At 42.0% G+C, this 20,381-nt stretch overlaps 1 protein-coding gene across 3 annotated transcripts in view; it reads left to right on the forward strand.

The window, feature by feature from the left end:
* LOC132204966 (protein trachealess-like) overlaps window positions 1-20,381 on the forward strand; it is a 224,560-nt gene that overhangs the window by 124,050 nt on the left and 80,129 nt on the right. For all 3 annotated transcript variants that reach the window (XM_059633764.1, XM_059633763.1, XM_059633765.1), the window contains exons 3-5: window positions 13,471-13,544; window positions 13,613-13,702; window positions 17,266-17,443. In XM_059633764.1, the coding sequence (XP_059489747.1) occupies window positions 13,471-13,544; window positions 13,613-13,702; window positions 17,266-17,443 (342 nt within the window). The remainder of the gene's footprint in view (window positions 1-13,470; window positions 13,545-13,612; window positions 13,703-17,265; window positions 17,444-20,381) is intronic.

A 20,381-nucleotide genomic window follows, 5' to 3' on the forward strand; every position in this document is an offset into this window, starting at 1 on the left:
ATCACGTGATTTGCTGCCGAACGAGCGGCGCGAATCATCACTGCCAAACGAGTGGCTGCGATATTTTTCTCGCGACTTGGAGCGATTACCAGATGAATGGTAATTTTTTCCGCGGCCGGACGAGCGGCGGCGTGATTGCGAGCGAGAGAAAGATTTGTTTCGGCGGCGCGCGCGAGAGCGGCGGAGTTGCGGGTTGAGGGCTTCCAGGGGCACTTCTTTTACATGCGATACACGCGGGTCGCTGCTTTTATTCGGGCTGGTGTATGCCAATGAAAACTCAATTGATTTTTCGGCCGGCGGCGGCGGCTTGTAAGTCTGCATTTTGTAGATGAGAGTCTGGACCATTGAAGCTTCATCTAATAATTCTTGCAAAGACTTAAAAGTTTTTCCGCGCATGTACGTGCAGTAGATTGGGTGCATTTGGGAAACGATTTTTTCCACAATTTTTTGTTCATCCGCGTCAGGGTCAATGATTTCAAAGTAGCCTTTTATTTTATGCGCGTATGTGGTGAGCGGCTCATTCTCGTGCTGGGTGCGTTCTTCGAGCTCGCTCGTGAGGCTTTTCTTGTAATCAACGGCGGCGAATTCTCGCATGAATTTTTCACGAAATTCTCGTTCGCTGCTGCACTTTGAGCCTGTGCAGTTATACCAGAGCAATGCTTCTTTCTTAAGAACGACTGGCATTTTGTTCTTAATTAGATCGAGCTCATGCACAGCGTGTGCTTTTGCTTGGCAGCTGATGAATGTGAGATATTCGTATGGAGAATTTTTGTCGCTCTTGCCGTAAAAATTTGGAATGTAGATTCTTGGCAAGGTCAAAAGGTGAATTTGAATTTCTATTTGATGTGGCATTAATTAACGCATTTGTTAATTGCTGGAATGGGTCTGATGGTGCTGAACCGAAATTCAAATTTGAGGCTGCTGCATCAGCTTGGGGTAGCAGTTGCGGCTGTGGCGGATGCCTCAATCCGTCCGGGATGAAATTTAATTCGGCGGTCACCCGGTCTAACTGAACCGAATCTTGTGCCTGTTGCAATTGCGCCGTGAAAGGTGACACGTGAACTGCACTGGCGTTGGAAAAGGTGCGAATAATCTGCTGCGGCTGCGGAGCCGTAGGAGAAATTTTCGTCGCGTCCATTTCACCTAATTCGCGCATGAGAGAATTCAAAGCGAACCGATCGCTCAGACTTTGTTTCTCGCCGCGGAATTGGTGTTGGTGCGGAGTGCTTGTTTTTGTTTCCTCGACCTTTTTCCGGGCATTTTCGCCTATTTTCTCGGGGTCGGCGGACTCTGGTGGTACGACTAGGGAGTTTTCGTCACCCGCAGGTGGTGTAACTTTCCCGTCACCTTCACCGGCGTCCGTCCCGTCCGAGAAAAATGTCGTCTCAGACAGTGGTTTGCCGTCCGCGCCGTCATTGCCCGGGGGCAGTTTGGCTTGCGGGGCGTCATCACCGTGGTCAGACATTGCTCTCCTCTTCTTTTTGGGTTGCTTTTTCAAAAATTGAATTTCGCCTGGCGGCAGAAAAGATACGCGGTTTGAAACGGTCCCTTTGGTTACTCAGCATATGGATATGATATGCCGCTTAAAAATGTAATCGCTGCACTAATACTGTTCGCTGATGATTCCTCTGTCGTAGTTAAAGCTAAGAATTTTCAAGACCTAAAAAGTCGATCTGCTGAAGCAAATAATGAAATGGTAGATTTTGCTGAAAAAAATTGTTTAAGACTCAATGGTAATAAAACGCAGGTCCTACATGTCCATACGGCTCAAACCAAAAAGTTAGATCCGCCGAAATACATGTAAATAACGTGGAAGTTGAAGTTGTGAAAAATGCGAAAATACTAGGAGTAGTGCTATCTGATACAATGAACTGGCGTCCACAGTGTGAACAAATCGTCTCTAACAATAAGTTGAGAAGCACTATTTATTTGTTTGTTAAACTGAGACAAAGAGGATGTGGATGACACTATCCACATCCACATCCACACGAAAAAAAATTTAAAATTAAAAAGTTTAGAATTTTTTGTTTAATTTTAATTATATAAGTTAATTATCTTTAATTTTAAAAAACAATAAAAAAATATGCTATGTAACGTTTTTCCACACGTGCATCCTCATCCACACGGTGTGGATGAGGATGTGAATAGCGTCATCCACATCCACACGGTGTGGATGAGGATGCACGTGTGGAAAAACGTTCTATGACATAATTTTTTTAATTTTTTTTTTTAAATTTAAGATAATTAACTTAATAATTAAAATTTAATAACATTCTAAACTTTTTAATTTTAAAATTTTTTTCGTGTGGATGTGGATGAGGATAGCGTCATCCACATCCACACGGTGTGGATGATCTGAGGATGTGGATAGGAGTTGTGGATAGGATGTGGATAGGAGTTGTGCGCATGCGCCAGATAGATAAATAACCTCTATTGTTGTTCCGACTTTTGAGCTTCCTGGTGAGGCCTGGACAGTGAGTGGACGTCCCTAGTGTGTTCGGTCGGGTTGTTGAGTGTCCCAAGTGCGTTTTGTGGCTAAAAAGTCTGATCTTCATCCCGCACTCGCCGAGATTTTCGACTTGCCGAAATGCCGGCTTACCGCTCTCATGTAATGCCGCCACTCGCGACGAGACGTCCTTCCGGCCTCCAGGGTGACTTCGAGCGCATTAGCTGGACTCTGGCCGAAGTCCTGCGTGAGCTGCGGGCCCTTTTGTATCGAGAGGTGTCCCCGGAGAACATAGTCATCGAAAGAATGGAGCGTGAATATCAAAATTTTTTGGTCCGAGAAAAGGAGGCGTGGCATCAATACAAAACGCCACTTCGACCACCGACCTCAAAGGTCATCATGCTGCCGGGTGCTAACCTCTTCATGGACTCGCCCGCAACCATGTCGATTGGCCACTGCGTCGCGGAGGACTTTGAAATGTCTGCCGGGCTTGCCGTCGACTTTCGAGAACTTTTTGGAAACGTGAACTACTTGCTGTCCTTGGGCCTAAAGGTCGGCCAGGTTGCAGTTTTGCCTATTCAGCAGAACGACATCGCCTTCAGGTTTGCACTTTACATCATCACGAAGCAGAAATCCAGAGGTACTCGTCCAACTCCTGAAAACTTTGAGGCTGCCATCGTCTCCCTACGTGAGGTCTGCAAAGTCCTCGGAATAAAGCAGCTTGGCCTTCCGAAAGTTGGCGCTGGGCTTGACAAGCTCACTTGGGACTTTTGTCTGGATGTACTCGAGCGGGTCTTTGAAAACTCCGAGACCGAGGTCTGCATCTTCGAGGGCACCAGTGACTTCGCGAGGAAAAAATTCCAAAGGACGCCCGGCTCCCCGGCCCTGGATAGCCAAGAGGAATTTCCGCCGCTGCCCGAGTCACAGCAGACCTCCTCGCCAAATAGCCCTCCTCGGCAAATCCTAAGCCCTATTAATTCTTACTCCCAGGGTGGAAAACGAAATAACTCATTAAGCCTCTCTCTTGTTTCAGCTGCGCCGCCGAGCCAATCTCAAAGCAAAAAGAAGTCACCTGCTCGCCGGTGGGAGACGGATGTGGAGAAATTTGACGCTCGACAGGTGATGGTGGCGAGGCCCGCAGCTGACCCCGGGCCTGGTGGTGCCCCGTTAAAAGCTGCCAAAACTACAGCAGGATCAGGTGGACCAGCCAGGCGCACACCGGAGACCTGTATTAAAGCTGGGGTGCCCTCCCGTGCGTCTGGCCCCACCTCATCATCAGCTAATAAAGGTGACAAACACAATTTAAAATATCAGACAACCTACCCTGAGAAGGCCCAACTTTCTGATCCGAAGGCCAAAAAGTCCACCGGCACAGTACCGAAGGTGAGAGGGTTACAGACGAAGCCAGCAAGGAGCCGACCGAGCCAGGGAAAAACGCAGGAGCGCACCAAGAGGCCTGACAGCGCCCTTAAGTCTGTCAATGCTACAGCCGCCTCACCAAAGGGTGGAGCAGCAGGACGAGGCGCGGACGCCTGCGAGTTGGCTGGGGCAATTAATCCGTCCTCGTCCAGCTCCACCCCGGCGCTACCAACAACAGGTGAGGCTGTTATTCTGAAACCTCCTAAGGCCTTGGCCAAAGGAGAACTTGCTGCTGGCCCTGAGGAGAAATTCGTTTCCAGTCTCCTGGAACCTGTACCTGTGGCTGTGGCGAAGGACGTTCCCAGGGCTCAAAATCTGACTGAATTCTTTGCTGACCTGACTCGAGGGGCTAATCTTGAGAATCTTCAGGAAGGCTCTGCCGGTGGGGGTAGCCTGCCCCCGCTGCCCCCACCTGGTTTACTCCAAAAACCCCCCCGGCAACCTTCCACTCTTGTGGTAAGTGGTGCCGACGTTTCACTGGTACCTGAAGTCTCAAAAAACCCTTTGCCCGAGTCTGTTAAGCTGCCACCCTCCGAGGCTCCTGACGAGGCTTTGCCGCACATCACGGCCGACCTGGCAGGAGAAAGGCGGAGTTTCGTCGTGCTGGCCGAGCAGTTCCCGGTCGGGCGAGCCGAGGAGCTCTTGGTTGGGCTACGTGGGACCGTTTCCGAGACCAACAGGTGGCCACTGCCGAGAAAGGAGGCTTCTAGCCACCTGAGTACGCAGCCCACCCCATCTCCCAAGATTGCAGCACCATCGCCATCCAAATCCTCGTCGATAAATTTTAGGCGAAATTCAAAAACACAAACCGCAAGTCCATACACAAAGTCGCTTAAAAAACTTAAATATATTAAATTTAAATGTCCGCGGGTTGAAAACACCAGATAAATTTACCGAGTTTGAAAATTTTATTCGAAGCCTGCAAGTACGCCCAGATTTAATAGTAATAACTGAACATTGGCTTGACTCATGTGAAATTAAAACCTTCCATTTGGAGGGTTACGATCTAATAGCTTACTTTGGCCGAAACATAAAAAAGTTTGAAAGAGGTGGAGTACTTATCTTAAAAAATAAACTTCTGAAAGCTACAGCAAAAAATATAAAAATTTTTTCTAAAGAGATGTTTTTTTAATTCTGTGCAAGCAAATTAATAATGCAGTCCGAAAATATTAATATTATTGGTGTCTATCGGCCGAGTAATTCAAAGTCAAATAGTAAATTCCAGAATTTCTTGAACACATTGATTCAGTTCTTATGGAAAACAGGTTTTGTGGTCATACAATATTAGCAGGAGACTTTAATATCGATCTGATGGTTAATGACGAAAATTGTATAAAACTTAAAGAAATCGTAAAATTACATAACCTAACCTTGTTAAATGAAAATAAAATAACTAGAGTAAATAAAAATGGGGGAACCTTACTAGATCGTGTTTATGCAAATTTTAACTTGGAGTGCACATTCAACATAATTCCAGTTTTGTTCTCAGACCACAGTGCTGTGTCAGTATCAGTTAAACTGCCAGTAGAGAAAATTAAAGACACTTTCAAATATATAAGAAGTTACACTGAAGAGAATTATCTGAATCTTTTCTCCCTCCTCGAGCAGGAAAGTTGGGAGCAAGTTTTCCAGGCTAGCTCTGTGAATGAAAAAAGTGAAATCTTTATGGGCATTCTTGTTAAATATTTTGAAAAATCTTTCCCATTAAGACGTGTTGTTATCAGGGCTAACCAAATCGGTAAAATTAAATTGACAGATGAGACAAGGCAGTTACAAACCAAAATGATTAATTTAAGTCAAGAAATATAATCAATGGTGATTTGAATTTAAAATCGGCTTTTCCTCGATGGGTTTTTGTACCACAAAATAAAATCAAATTTAGATCACAAGGTCAAGGCTGAACTGAAGCTAAAACTGAAACACATGAAGAAGGAAGTTGTTAATAAAATACAAATAGAAACAAAGCAAGTAAATGATAGGAAAATTGCAACATCTAAAAACAAATCCAGTGCAGCGTGGAAACTTATAAACACAAAATTAGGGAAAAGTAAAAATCCAGAGTATATTGACGAATATTGACGAACGTATATTGACACCCCTGCCTTGGTCACTTCCACAGAAGTCATTGCAGGAGTGTCCGATCATGACGCTGTTCTGGCCACCCTTGCTCTGAATGTTATTAGGCCAATTGCTCCACCGAGGACAGTCTTTGACTACAATCGGGCGGGATTGGGAAGGGCTGAAGGCAGAATTATTAAATCGCCTTCCAGTAACAATTAACAAAGATGTGAATGACTTTTGGGAAAAGTGGAGCAGTGAGTTTTTCTCCTGCGTGGAAAAATTTATCCCGACAAGGAAAGTGCGAGGAAATAGCCAAAAGCTATTTCCATGGCAAACAAAAGAACTGACAAAGTTTGTATCTAAAAGGAATAAATTGTTCAAAAAGTGGTTAGAAAATAGGACAAATGAGAATAGGGAGGCATATCTGGCTACGCGGAGAAGCGCCCAGCAAGAACTGCGGCGAGCTAAAGATAATTGGTTTTGGAACCTCGGAAGAGGCATAAACGGCTCAAAACATTTAGATTCAGATTCAGATAATATTTATTCCGTATAGATCAACATATGTACAGAAATAATCTTTGGAATAGGTCACTGTTTCTGGCGCTTTATAAAAAGCCGCAGCAAAGTCCCTATCTCCAATTCTACTTTTTTCTCGGATGGAAAAATTATCACAGATCCAAAAGAAATTGTGTCGAACTTCAATTCCACATTTCAAAAGAATTTCTCAGATGAGAGCGGAATTTTCCCATTTCTTAGGAGACAAGGTTTGACCTCTCCAAAATTGACCGAGATTACAATTTCGACCGCTGATGTGCATAATCTGCTGCAGGGAATTAAATCAAACGCAGCTTCGGGTCCAGACAAAATTCCAGCGGTCATTTTGAAAAATTGTGCTGCAGCTTTGACACCGAGTTTGGCAAGTTTGTTCTCTTGCTCACTCGAAAATAGTGAGCTGCCTACCGAGTGGAAGCGAGTAGCTGTCACACCAATATTTAAAAATGGGGATGAAAAAGTATTTGGAAATTATCGCCCCATTAGTGTGACATCTCTCGTTGGCAAAATACTCGAGCGGCACGTTAGGAATAAGACAAGTGAATTTCTTGCAAGGGAGAAAATTATACCTGACTCGCAGCACGGCTTTACGGCAGGCCGGTCGTGTGTCACTCTGCTCACTAAGACGGTAGATGAGTGGGTGGCACACTTGGACAAAAAGAGTGGCGCGCACATTCACGCAATTTTCCTTGACTGGGCAAAAGCGTTTGATAAAGTGCCCCACGAGCGACTCCTGTCAAAATTACTGTATTATGGAATAGACGGAAAACTCCTGAGTTGGTTTAAAAGTTTTCTCACTGGACGCACACAGTACGTGGTGTTTGGCGGCGCCAAATCGGCCCCCAGCGTTGTGACCTCAGGGGTTATTCAGGGCAGTGTTCTGGGCCCAATGCTTTTCAATATCTTTGTGGCGGATCTTCCAGCCGCAATAAAAACAAATTTGTGTCAGTAAGCAGACGACTGCACGCTGCACAAATTAATTGAGAAAACCGCAGACTCGGCCGCTCTTCAGGACGACCTGGACAGTGTGGACGCCTGGTGCGCAAACAATGGCATGTCCTTAAACGCCAAAAAATGCAAAGTAATGGATATCACCCACGCTAGGACAGTAAAACATTTAACTTACACTGTTAGTGGCGCTAAATTAGACTACGTTGATACTGAGCGACTGCTCGGCGTGCACATCTCAAAAGATCTTAGATGGAACCACCACACTGGTGTTGTGCGCGCAAAGGCAGCGAGAAATTTAAGTTTCGTCTCGAGCAATCTGCACGGATGCACTCCGCGCGTGAAAAGGGTGGCCTACCTGACGTTGGTGAAGCCTATTCTATTTTATGGCACGCCAGCCTGGCACCCCGGAACAGACTGCACAGTAGAAAAACTCGAGCGAGTGCAAAAGCGAGCCCTGCATTTTATTCACGGAAAGCATCTCCCCCCAGTTAGAGAACAAAAAATCATGCCCGTGGATATGCAGCTCAGATATACTGATTTGAATTTTTTTAAAAGATGTGACTCGGGAGTTACCGACATGGACGCGAAAGTGCGCATTAATACGGGCATGCAGCTTCGCGGCGATAGTCAAAGCCATCCGCGGCTGCAGCAGCCGGACGCAAATACAAAGTTTGGACGCGAAGCTTACTCGTACCGCGTCGTCAAACCCTGGAATGACTTGCCACCCGCAGTGAAGGGTAGTACCGCGGCACAGTTTCCATCTCTGTGCAAGGCGTACTTGTGGCAAAATTTTAGTGTGTAGTAATATTTCCCAACCCCTTTTTTTTATGGCTCTAGCGGCCGGTACGCTCTCTTTCGAAGGAGAGGGTCCTGTGCTTTAGCAAGTTGTTTGCTAGCGAAAAGCCATTTCTCCATTCACCCTTATTAACAGCATGTCTCTTTTAAAATGTATTTTCAGCTTTTTCTGTACTTTTTCTGTATAGTTTTTTTTGCTGTATTCATTACATGACTGTATCGAGTGGAGAATAAATAAATAAATAAATAAATATAAACGGTGCTAAAGAATCAATTAAACTTAATATCGCCAATTGCCTGAACAATGTATTTGTTGAACCAGAGCCTGACCTAAATAATATAAATTTAGCTGATTGTTCCAAAGTGACTGATAACCTTGGTAATATGGTACAAGAATTACAGCTTTTTGAGGAGTTTGAAATATATAGTATAATAAATCATCTCCCATCTAAAAATTCATCTGGGTGGGATGGAATTTCAACCACTGTACTGAAAAAAATTTCAATGTATATTACTGCGCCTCTTACTTATTTAATAAACGAGTCATTCCTAAAAGGTAGTTTCCCCGAAAATATGAAACTTGCTAAAATTATCCCACTGTTTAAAAAGGGCGAAAAAGAAAACCCTTCAAATTATAGACCAATTGCGATAACGTCATCAATATCGAAAGTATATGAGAAAGCCTTTTTACATAGATTGGAAAACCACTTGAACACTAATAATATCCAAATACCTGAGCAACATGGATTTAGAAAGGGAAAAAATACTGTAACGGCCTTATATAGTTATGTAACATCTTTGTACGAATCAGTTGAAGCAAAAGAAAAAGTGAATGTTATCTTGTATGATTTCTCTAACGCATTTGGCACCCTTCATCCACCTCTCCTTATACATAAGTTAAAACAATACGGTCTAAACGAGAACTTGCTCTCGTGGTTGGCCTGCTTCTTATCAAATAGGAAACAATTTGTACAGCTCAAGAACCTTGGTTGTGATAGGTACGAGGAGTTTATTAACTCGGATATATTAGAGAGTAACAGGGGTGTGCCGCAAGGCACAGTTCTCGGCCCAATTGGGTTTTCTATGTATTTAAATGATATTCCTCTCGCTGTGTTCTTGGCCCTCCTGATTTTGTTTGCCGACGATTCCACGGCTATAGTCAAGGGAGAGTCTTTCCCTGAGGTAAATACTAAAACGGTGGCTGTAAATGACAGTTTTGTCGGTTTTGCTAATGATAATTTTTTGAGGATAAATTCAGAAAAATCTAAAATACTACAAATACATACCAGCCAAACAAAAACTCTTGTTCAACCTGATGTTAAAATTGAATATAAGAGTATAGAAATATGTAAAACTGGTAAACTCTTGGGAGTACAAATTAATGATACACTTAACTGGAATGATCACTGTGATAAGGTTGTCAATAAAATGAGAGGAGTCTCTCATGTGTTCACTAGACTAAAATACAAGGTGTCAGATAACATTCTTAAATTGATCTATTTTTCACACGTTCAGAGTCATATAATGTATGGGATTGTAATTTGGGGGGGTTCTAGTCATTTAATCAAAGTATTTAGAGCACAGAAAAGAGCGTTGAGAGCCATGGCGGGCATTCCCTACTGGCGATCTAATGAAGCGTTGGATACTTGTAAACCATAATTTGTCAAATATAATATAATGACCGTGCCATCGTTGTATATACTTGAATGTATAAAATTCTTAGTGCAAAACCGAAACCTATTTCAGAAATATAGTGATACTGTAGATACGAGGAGAGTGACTAGACATATTCAGACTAATCTTTGCTGTAATGATTTGGTTGTGAAAGAAGTAAAGCTTAAGAAATCTGTAGAAAACCCAGAAATCATGATCCCCAGAATATTTAATGCATTTTACCGATATCTTTAAAAGTCCTCGAAAATGACGAGGTTCTTGTAAAAATGGTGAAAGCTTTTGTGTTAGAGCACAAATTCTATGACTTGAACGAATTTTATCGTTTAAATAATGCCATGTACACTGACTTATTTTAAAAAGCTGTTTAAAAAGCACGCCGCCGAGGAGTTCAAGTCCGCCTTCGCCGACATGGCTTTCTCGCAGCTCGTCGAAGGGCCAACACGGACGACCGACTCGAGCGAGAAAACCATCGACTTGCTCCTGTGCGACGTGCCCGGCCTCGTCTCCTCGGTCGAGGTGGTGGCCGGCGTGAGTGACCATGACGCCATCTCGGCCGCCCTGTCGCTGACCGCTGTCCGCCCTTCGCCTGCCCCCCGAGAGGTCTTCCATTTCCAGCGCGCCAACTGGCCAGCGTTGAACGCCGCTCTCACCGAGCGCCTCGATGAGGTGCTGCAACACGACGACGTCAACGAGGCGCTCGACTGCTGGAAGAGGATCGTTTTCGAGTGCACTGAAACTCATGTCCCAAAAAAGCGCGTCGGCGGCGGCAGTAAAAAGCACCTCCAGCCGTGGCTCGACAAGGACCTGAAAAAGATGATCGATGTCAGGGACACCCTTTTTGCTACCTGGCGAGACTCAAAGTCCAAGGACTCCAGAGACGCCTACCTGGCCGCAAGAAGGGCGACGCAGGCGGCCCTCCGGACGGCCAAGGACAACTGGATGTGGCGCCTGGGCCGCGGCGCCGACGGCTCCAAGTTCCTCTGGCAGTACATCAAGTCGAAGGCCACCGTCCCGAACGACGCTGCCAGTTTTGACGTCGGCCGAGTTACCATTTCCGACCCCAAAGAAGTGGCGGCGCGCTTCAACGAGGTTTTCAAAAGCAACTTTTCAAGCGCTGACAACATTTTCCCTTTTCTCCGGAGAACGGCGCCCAACGCCACTGCCGAGCAGCCGACGCTCACCGAGCTGACCTGCACGCCGGCCGAGGTGCACACGCTGCTGCGCGCCACCAAAGCCAACACCACTGCAGGACCGGACGGTGTCCCGGCCGTCCTGCTCAAGAACGCCGCCACCGCCATCTGCGTCTCGCTCGCCCACGTCTTCAACAAGTCGCTCTCCCAAGGCCTTGCGACCGAGTGGAAAGTGGCGGCGGTCACCCCAATCCACAAGGACGGCAGCAAGAGAGACTTCAACAACTACCGTCCGATCAGCATCACCTCCCTGGTCGGCAAGACGCTGGAGCGTCTTGTTCGAGACCGGTTGGGAGAGTTCCTTGAGTTCACCAACGTCATCCCCCCCACCCAGCATGGCTCCCGCTTCGCCGCTCGTGCACCACCCTGCTCACCGGCGCCGTTGACTCCTGGACGGCGGCGCTGGACAAGAAGAGCGGCGCGCACATCCACTGCGTGTTCCTCGACTGGTCCAAGGCCTTTGACAAAGTGCCGCATCAGCGCCTCCTCTCCAAGTTGGAGCACTACGGAGTCCGAGGGCAGCAGCTCGAGTGGTGCGAGTCGTTCTTGGTCGGCCGCACCCAGTTTGTCCGGTTCAATGGCGAGAGATCCGAGCCGTCCGAGGTGCCCTCCGGGGTCATCCAGGGCAGTGTGCTCGGCCCCTTGCTCTTCAACGTCTTTGTCGCCGACCTGCCCAAGTCTGCAAAAACAAAATTGCACCAATACGCGGACGACGCCACCCTGTCCCGACTCATCGAATCAGACGACGACGTGGACGGTCTGCAGGCAGACCTGGACGCCATGCAGATCTGGTGCGACAACAAGTCGTCGGGCCCTGGAATGACCTTCCGGACGCTCTGAAAACCTGCCCAGTGGAACAGTTTTCCACTCTCTGCAAGGCCTACCTGTGGCAGAATTTGTGATAAGTGATAAGAACAATAACTCAGTCAACCGAGGCTCACTGCGGCGGATGGGGTCTTTTTGATCTCGGAAGTTTTAGCAAAATTTTTGCTAGTGGTGATGCCTTTTTGTCCAACAATCTCTTTTTTTCTAAATAATTGTTTTTCAAAAATTGAATGTAAACAATGTATTTGTAACAATGTGGACAAATAAACAACAATAATAATATTTAACTTGTATGTTATGTGGTATATAATGCTTAACAAAATAAAGAAATCTTAAATCTTGAGCGTCATCCACATCCACACCGTGTGGATGAGGATGCACGAGTGTAAAAACGTTTAATAGCATAATTTTTTTATTGTTTTTTAAAATTAAAGATCATTAAGTTAAAAATTATAATTTAAAAAAATTCTAAACTTTTCGAGTTTAAAATTTCTTTCGTGTGGATGTGGATGTGGATGGCGTCATCCACATCCACACGGTGTGGATGAGGATGTGGATAGCGTCATCCACATCCACACGGTGATATTTCCGGATTTCTTGCCTCACGCTGACCCTCTTGCGTCAGCCTCACCGTCCACACGTGGTTCTCGCCGACTCAGTTTTCGGCCCTCGTCGCCACTTTTGTTATGTCCGAGCGGTCTCTCTTAGACCCGGACACACTTCTCTAGACTCTGGACACTGTCCCAGAGTGCTCAGTTCAACTCAAAACCCTCTCAGGGTGCTCTCAGGGTTCACCACACAAAATCACACTCTCTCAAGTGGGAGGCAAGATCAGAACTCAACTTTTATTGTAAGGGTTGCCAACATCATAAACTTTACTGCCAACCTAACGCGCTTGAAATATACGTCAATTACACACGGCAAGAATCTAATCTAATTGATGATTCAGAGTATTTTTTGTGTGTGTAGATTTATTGAGTTATTGGAGCTAGACAGAGTTATAAAAATTTAATTTTTATTCGTCTTTTATTTTTTAAGAATTATAAGGATGCAAACGCTCTTTTCTACTACTTTAAAAAATTTTTGTGAAAATTATCTTACTTTTCATACTTAAAAAATAATGAAATAATAACTAAAAGCCCCTTTCATCACTCTTCCATTCTATAAGTTGTATGCAAAAAAATTAATCCAGCTCCGATTCCCTCCACAATACGAAATTACAGCTGAAATTGACATTGCATTTTTTGACCAGTTTTCCTTTTCTTTTATTTCGTCTATTTCCATCTGATATCGCATTTTGCGTCGTGATTCAGCTATTATGGATCAGATTGGGTTTGCCAGGCAGGATTAGGGTGACCCCTGCGCGTGATAAAAAGGTGGCGGATTGAAAAAGAGCGGCTTTCTGGGTGTCATCTTTAAGCTGTTGTTGCGATTTGCCGCTGCCACAATTTATGGTCCCCAACAGATGGGACGTGCTGCACACAAACAAGGGCCATTTAATAACTCAAAAAGACGTGGACATTTTTTTTTATATTGTACGTTTTTTTTCTGTTGCAGTCTCCAGGCCGCGGGCAGCATCTGGGTTGGCCCTGGACATTTTCGAGCAGCACCAGGGAACACATATTTTGCAGGTACCAAATTTTAGGAAATAATTTGAAATGGAAATAAATCTTATATCGGTGTTTTGTTGATGTTTCAGTCATTGGACGGCTTTGCGTTCACGCTAGGAGCTGACGGGAGATTTCTCTACGTTTCAGAGACTGTTTCAATTTACTTAGGATTATCACAGGTTAGTTGCGGTGACCCCTTAAAAACATCATTTTTTCCACTTAATTATTATTTTAAGTTTTTTTAAATCCAAAATTCATTCTGATGGGTCATTTTGATGCAATACTGTAAAAATTTATATCCCCTTTTTTGGAACTTTTCAAGAATCAAGCAGTCGTGAGATTTTTTTAATCTCTGGTCTTGGAACTATTTTGAAATTTTATTACATTACAGACTTTATGTCTTTACCTCCATCAGTGAAATCTTAAATTTTACATTTATTTTCCATCTTTAGAATTTACTGCAGAATTATTAGAAACAAGACCAAAAAAAATTTAATTTTTAGACTCTTTTTGCCTGAAAATCGACTCACCCCAGAACTTTTTCAGCTAGAATTTGTACCAAAAAAGCCACCTTTTGTGTGCTTGATAATTAAAGAAAACGCGGATTTTTGTCAAATAAATTTTGAAACTTGATTCTATAATAGGGAAGCACATAAAATTTTTAAAATTTCTTATTCTAAATTGTGTCTTTCTTTAAAAAAATTTATTTTATACAGATTTTTTCATCTTTCGTGGAAATTGAATAAAGTTGTATAATTAATACAGTTGGGGGGAATATATTCAACACAAAATTTTTGTCAGTGTCTCGCAATTAGATTGGGGCTGCTGTGTGTTTGAAGGGAAAGTGGGGAAGGCTGGTGCCGAGTCAGTGCTATTAGTTGGTCCTTTGTAGGCTGTCAAAACAGTGGCTGTGTGCGCAGTGGCTGCTGCTGCTGGCTCCGGTCGTCGGGCGTGAGCGTGGACGGAAAAGCGGCGGAGGTGCGGGACGAGCACACAAACGTGACCCGAATGGTGATTTGCACAGCGCGGCACACGGTCAGAATGCGCGATTATTTTGCAGGGGGCTCTAGCTGCGGCTGGGTAGTCATAGAAACGACACACCAACAGCCTCGTCGGCTTCCATCGCGCCACCGGGACAAAAAGCACGACTGAAAAAAAAGCTCACGCAGCCCACGTCTCAATTGAACTGGATTTGACAACTGGGACGCGTGCTTAATTTTTTAACCCTTTGAGACGATGAAATCATGAAAAATAAACAATTTGATTTGAATAACGTTTGATTCCAGAATTCCAGATAGTAAAAAAATTATAAACAAAAATGCAAGATTTTTATATATTTTAATTTTACTTTTATCTTGCATTTTCAGTTCTCCTGAGAGTATAATTTACTGAAAATTGCTGTTTATTAATTTTGAATAATTATTTTTATAATAAAAAAAAGCTTAAAATCAGCCTGTTTTTCAATTAGTAGCACAGTACAAATTTTATAAATCTGTATTATAAATTATTTTATTCAATATTGACACGCGCTGTCTGCTTGCAATTTTTGATATTTTTGCCACTTTTAAAGTCGCACAATTTTATGAAGAAATCCCCCTTTTGTAAATAAACTTAATATTTTTTGTATCATGTATTGATTTATATAATAGAATTCTTTGGTCTTCCGGAAGTTTTAATTATTAAAAATTTCATCGAAGAAATTGAGTCATCAATACGATTTTTCATCCTTTTAATTGCTGCCTAATTAGTGTATTAGTCTCGTTTCATTATTCAAATCAAACGTGTCGGCTTCCTTTGTGATCAAAGTGAGACGTCCTGCACTTTCTAAATAAATCCTGCTGACTTTTCTTTTCTTTATTTATTTTTTTCCTCGTCCAATCTAAATCCAATACTGTAATGAAGACAAATAAATACGCAATTGTGGCGGCTTTGCGCTGCGCTCAATCCATTCCAATTTGGAAATCTCGGCAGTGCACGAAAACCAGTTTTCAAAGCCATACGCGCGGATTTGCATAATTCAATCACGCGTGCCAATTAGCAGCAGCGCGAGAGGGTCTGATTTAAAATGATTCCCATTCTCTTCCGTCGACTCTCGCGTTTCCCCACTTACCCCCAAAAGCTGCTTGCTCGTTTTGTTAAGGAGTATGAGTTTCAAGTTACTCACAATTATATGCAGAATTGTTTCCTCATTCCATTAACTGATTGACGGGCGCTGGCGCACTTATTGTTTTGTTATTCACTTTTGTATGCAAATAAGACTGTATTGAAATGGGGGATTTTAGAGTCTCTCTCTACTTATGAACATTTTTCACCAGATTAATGGAAAAAGAAATTTTTTATAATACTAATAATAGTAGTACATTAATTTTAAAAATTAATAACTATGTACATTTAAATACTTTTTTATAATATGATTTTATTTTATATGTAGCATTAAATGTTTGCTTATATTTTTTTAGTTTAAAATTTTTGTTAAACACATTTAATACTTTCAATAAACAAAACAAATTTTCTGCTGTTCACAGTCACTAATCGAAATAAATAAAATTTGAAATATAATTATATTGTTGTTTATTCTACTCAAGTCATACATGAAAAAAAATTAAATTGGAAAAATGAGCAGAAAGGGTATCACAACTAGCAGAGGTCTGCTAAAACGCCCGACATCATTAATTATTTTGAGTTCATTAAGTCGAAATAATTTGGAGCAGCAAATGCAATTCAATTCATTCTATGTTCAATGTTTGAATATCGCATGTGTTTAAAAGTTTGACCAGTTGATGGTGATCGAACGGTCCCGCAGGGCGCCTAGGGTGTGCGCGAAATTCGGTCAGTTTAATTTGCCTTACAAAAATCGGGGATGGAACCGTCAGAAGGCCGAACGGGTTATGTCGCTCTAAATTTGTAAAAGGGATTTTGTGGATAATTTCAACTTACGTTAGAAACTCCAACAATTCATTTGGAACCTCCAATTGACGAGAGGATTTCGGTCGCTCGCTCCTCGAGCGGCGCCGACTTTTGAGACTTGACGTCTGCAAGGCGACTGACACGAAAACCGCACGAGGCCAATGGCCTTTGCCCTTGGCACCTATGCTGCTGTTATCAGCTGGGTGTATTGCTGATTGAGAGGTGGGAGGTGTGTGTGTCGTGCTGCTCTGGAAGTGAAGCTGGTTGCATAAATGCAGGCGCTCACACACTCCGCTTTTCTTTCTTCTCTTTCTCTGCTTGCTGCTCTCGCAGTTACACACGGCACTCGAGTGAAATGATGATAAAGTCACACGCAAAATAAAAGGAAGGCAGGGTGTATTAGGGTTGGATATATTTGTGTATTTCATAATATTAATTAAATATCCCAATATTCCTTATAAATTTATAGGAAGAAATATCACACCATAACCATCCTCTCTTTTCAAATAATTGTTTTCAACAATTGAATGTAAACAAGGTGATGTAACAATTTGGACAAATAATAAAAATCTTATAAAAATTTCGAAAAATTTAGTATTCTATCATGGAAAATATCAGATTTCCCCTGGAACTTAATTAAAGTTCCAATTTTTACAGGCAAATTTTTTAAATCTTAGATGATTTTTTTAAAATGAAATAAAAGGGAAACGCACAGTTTTCCTTTCCATTTTATTGAGAGAGCCAAATTTCTTTCCTTTCCACTTTTGTTGTTCATATTAAATTCAAATATTATGATTTTCAATTAACTTCAATTCTGTTTTCCTTTGTACTTCAGGTGGAGATGACCGGAAGTTCTGTTTTCGACTACGTTCACCACCAAGATCATTCAGAACTGGCGGAACAGCTGGGCCTGGCTTCGCAACAGGGCAGCGCTTCGTCAGGAATGGCCTCCCCCGGCGGCAGTGCCGGAAGCGGGGGCGATGACGGCAGCACAGGTACCCTGAACCCTGATGGTGAGATTTAAAGTAGCCGCACCGTCAGATCCGCCCGCAGTCCCATTCATTGACCGGATTGATTTTTTTTACAAAAACGCCGCGATTTTCTGTCCCAAAGAAGGAGATTTTTTTATTTTGCCGGTCGATTTCATTCAAGCCGAAGTCAATTCATTAAAGTAGTGGGCATGACTGTGCAGATTGGCCCTCTCTGTGGAAAAAAAGTTATCCCTCTCTCCGTTGACGAAAGTGTCTTGAATGACTCGAATTTTTTATTCCGAATGCATCAGACAGTGAAATTGATTCAAGTATTCAATATGTTTTATTTTGTTAAGCATTGCTACAAGTAACAAACACTTTTTAAAATAAGTCAGAGTACAGTACATTATTCAAACGATAAAACTCGTTCAGGTCATAAAATTGATGTTCTTGTACAAAAGATTTAACCTTCTTTACAAGGACCTCGTCACTTTCGAGGATTTTCAATGTTACAGTTAAGGCATTAAATATTCTTGGTATCATAAACTCGGGATTTTCAACAGATTTTTTAAGCTTAATTTCCTTCACTATCAGATCATTGTCACAAATATTTGCTTGATTATATCGAGTTACCCTCCTCATATCTTCGTTATCACTATATTTCTGAAATAGCCTGCGGCTTTGCACTAGAAATTTAATACACTCGAGAATGTACAGAGAAGGCACAGTCATAATATTATATTTAGAGAATAATGGTTTACATGTGTCCAGCGCTTCATTTGATCGCCAATATCGGACGCCAGCCATAGCTCTCAGGGCTCTTTTTGTGCTCGAAATACTTTTATAAGATGACAAGAACCTCCCCAGATCACAATACTATACATTAAATGACTCTGTACATGAGCAAAGTATATCAGTTTAAGAATATCGTCTGACACTTTATATTTTAACCTAGTAAATATATGGGAGACACCTCTAAGTTTGTTAACAACCCTATCGCAGTGATCACTCCAATTTAAGGTATCATTTATTTCTACTCCTAAGAGTCTGCCGGTCTTTGAGATTTCTATAACTTGGTCTTGAATATTGATAACAGGTTGGACTATATTTTTCGTTTGACTTGTGTGAATCTGCAATATTTTGGTTTTTTTTTGGAATTGATTCTAAGAAAATTGTCGTTAGCAAAGCTGGTAAAACTATCGTTTACTGCCACTGTTTTTGTGTTTACTTCAGAAAATGAGCCTCCCTTAACAATCGCCGTAGAATCATCTGCAAAGAGGATTAGAAGGGCCCAAAAAAATAGCGAGAGGAATATCATTGAAGTACATAGAAAAACCAATTGGCCCGAGAACTGTACCTTGGGGCACACCCATGTTACTTTCTAACACATCTGAGTTTATATACTCTTCATATCTATCACAACCAAGATTTTTGAGCTGTACAAATTGTTTCCTATTGGTCAAAAAGCAATTGAGCCACGAGAGCAAGTTATTATGTAGGCCGTATTGTTTTAGCTTATGCACAAGCAGAGGTGGATACAGAGTTCCAAACGCGTTTGAGAAGTCGTACAGAATTACATTTACTTTCTCTCTTGCTTCAACCGATTCATATAATGAGGTCACATAGCTATAGAGCGCAGTTACAGTATTTTTTCCTCTCCTGAAACCATGTTGCTCGGGAATTAAGATATTGTTGACATTCAGGTGACTTTCAAGTCTGTGCAAGAAGGATTTTTCGTAAACTTTAGATATTGCCGATGTAATTGCAATTGGTCTATAATTAGCTGGGTCTTCCTTATCGCCTTTTTTAAATAACGGAGTAATTTTAGCTAGTTTCATATTGTCAGGAAATCTCCCTTCCAGGAAGGACTGGTTTATCAGATAGGTGAGTGGAACTGTAATAAGCATAGATATCTTTTTCAAGACAGTAGTTGAGATTCCGTCCCAACCAAACGATTTTTTAGATGGAAGATTGTTGATAATACTATACACTTCAAATTCATCCATTAACTCAAGACCTTGCGCCATACAGTAAGATTCATCCGGTAATTTTGAGCAATTATTTAAATTAATACTGTTAGTGTCGGGTTCAGGCTCAACAAATTTACTGTTCAAACAATTAGCAATATTTAATTTGATTGATTCACTAGCACCATCAACAGTTAACTTTTCAATGAATTCTGCATTTTTGTTTTTTCCACATTGAGTATTAATTAATTTCCATGCTGCGCTAGATTTGTTTGTTGCCTTTAATATTTTATTGCCATTTACTAATTTTGTTTCCTTTTGGATGTTATCTATAACTTCCTTCTTAATACGTTTTAATTTTTGCTTCATATCAGTTTTAAGATTTTGATCCATGTTAGCTTTTATTTCTTTGCTAAGTTCAATCATCTGCTTTTGTAAATTTTTTGTTTCTTGTGATAAAATTAATTTTCCCAGTTTGATTAGCCCTTAGTGTAATACGTTTTTTTGGAAAAGAGATCTCAAAGTATCTTACGAGTATGTTCATAAAGGCCTCGCTTTTACTATCAATTGAGCAAGCCTTAAAGACTTGATCCCAGCTTTCAAGTTCAAGCAAGGAATTAAATTTTTGATAATTTTCATCAGTATAACATCTTACATATTTAAACGTATCTTTAAGTTTTTCGACTGGCAGTGCAATCGACGCATACACTGCGCAGTGATCATAAAACGTCATTGGAATTATTTTAAAAGTGCTTTCCAAATTAAAATTAGTATATACGTGGTCAAGAAGTGTACCCCCATTTACATTTGCCCTAGTTACTTTTTTTTCATTCAACAGGTGCAGGTTGTGAAAATTAGTAATCTCTTTTAATTTAGTGCTGTTTTGATCATCACAGAGAAGATCAATATTGAAGTCCCCAGCTAGAATTACGTGACCACTGAATCTGGATTGCATGAGTACATTGTCTAAATGTTCTAAAAATTCAGGAACTATTGCATTTGCTCTTGGATTA

The sequence above is a fragment of the Neocloeon triangulifer genome, unplaced genomic scaffold, assembly GCF_031216515.1.
Source record: "Neocloeon triangulifer isolate White Clay Creek 2 clone unplaced genomic scaffold, ASM3121651v1 ptg000026l, whole genome shotgun sequence".
NCBI lineage: Eukaryota > Metazoa > Arthropoda > Insecta > Ephemeroptera > Baetidae > Neocloeon > Neocloeon triangulifer.